The 1,336-nt window shown below is 31.6% G+C and overlaps 1 protein-coding gene across 1 annotated transcript; it reads right to left on the reverse strand.

The window, feature by feature from the left end:
• Window positions 1-380: 380 nt before the first annotated feature.
• LOC108691708 (cytochrome P450 4c3-like) lies at window positions 381-1,119 on the reverse strand (the record flags this gene model as incomplete). Its single annotated transcript, XM_018199572.1, has 1 exon — window positions 381-1,119. A coding segment is annotated over one exon (341 nt), but the record flags the coding sequence as incomplete, so codon positions are not given.
• Window positions 1,120-1,336: the final 217 nt, after the last annotated feature.

Here is a 1,336-nt window from a genome sequence, read left to right on the forward strand (position 1 = left end):
GAACTATCATTATTACAAATTTTCAATAAATATTAATAGCTGTTTTAATAGAAAAGAATTGTAAAATTAGTTTTTATTCGAATAGTTCTCTCTTCTCCGATTTCTGTTCTAAATGTACCAGTCATCGATACAGAAACGATCTAGTGATTGACATTCTTTATTTACTTGCGTATCAATTTATTAACTCGACTATGCCTATGATGATTACTGGTTCGTAGAATATCTAGATAACAATTACGGATCCAATTTTTTTATTTGAATTTTGGATACATTATTATTCGATTTACAAAAATTTTTTTCAACTCACCAGTCCCAATAATCGATAGATATGGCGATTACTCGAACGTGCTTCGGTGAATCAGTATTTGTCACGTAAAAAAAACCTATTAAATAATAATAATTTGTGTGTAAAACTGCGATCAAAACATAAAACTGCGATTTATAACTCGAAGCTCAATTTATTTCATGCAAGTTGCCAATACTTCAAAATCACACGAAATGTCAAACAATGTCTTTTAACTTCATAATGAAAAAGTTGATCGAAATCACGCATAGGCTCGGTTGCTGCTCATATTCGATTTAATCAATAGTGAATTCATATATTTACGAGTTTCATAATGTAACACAATATTATAAATACTTTCTTGGAACCAATAAAAATATTAGCAAGCCTCACGCTCGACAGAAAGCACTAAAATACGTCTTTAATACGTGAAATTGCGATTACTTGTATATCTTGACGATTTCTGGGCCAACTATCTTATTCATCGCAAATTGTTCATTTCTTCGACGTGAAATGCATTAATACATCTTCATTTGGTCGTAAAATGATAGAACCTTCGAATTTAATCGTGTCGACTGTTTTCACACTTTTCACTCTCCATTTCCTGAGGATAGCAGTCAACACAATTTTCTCTTCGAGTTGAGCGAATTTCTGACCTATACAGTTTCTTGGTCCAGCGCTGAACGGAATATAGGCATACGGATTTCTGTTCTTTGAATTTTCTGGAAGAAAGCGATCCGGGTCGAATTTCAATGGGTCCGGCCAAACCACCGGATTTCGGTGTGTTAATAATATTGTCAATATGACCGTGATACCTTTCGGAAGAATATAATTATCTATAAAATAAAAGAGAAACAAATTAATATATATATATACAGTGCTTCAAAAACATCCTTTCAAAAATGGATTCTTTGACAACATTCTAAGACGAAAATATTAATATGAAAATCTAAAAAAAATATGAGATTATAATTTTTTAAATTAATAGCAATCAAAGTTTACTAATCGGAGCTGATATTCGCGCGCTCAGGCATGACGATATTGATAAATGAT

This window comes from Atta colombica, unplaced genomic scaffold (genome assembly GCF_001594045.1).
Source record: "Atta colombica isolate Treedump-2 unplaced genomic scaffold, Acol1.0 scaffold50, whole genome shotgun sequence".
In the NCBI taxonomy this organism is placed as follows: domain Eukaryota; kingdom Metazoa; phylum Arthropoda; class Insecta; order Hymenoptera; family Formicidae; genus Atta; species Atta colombica.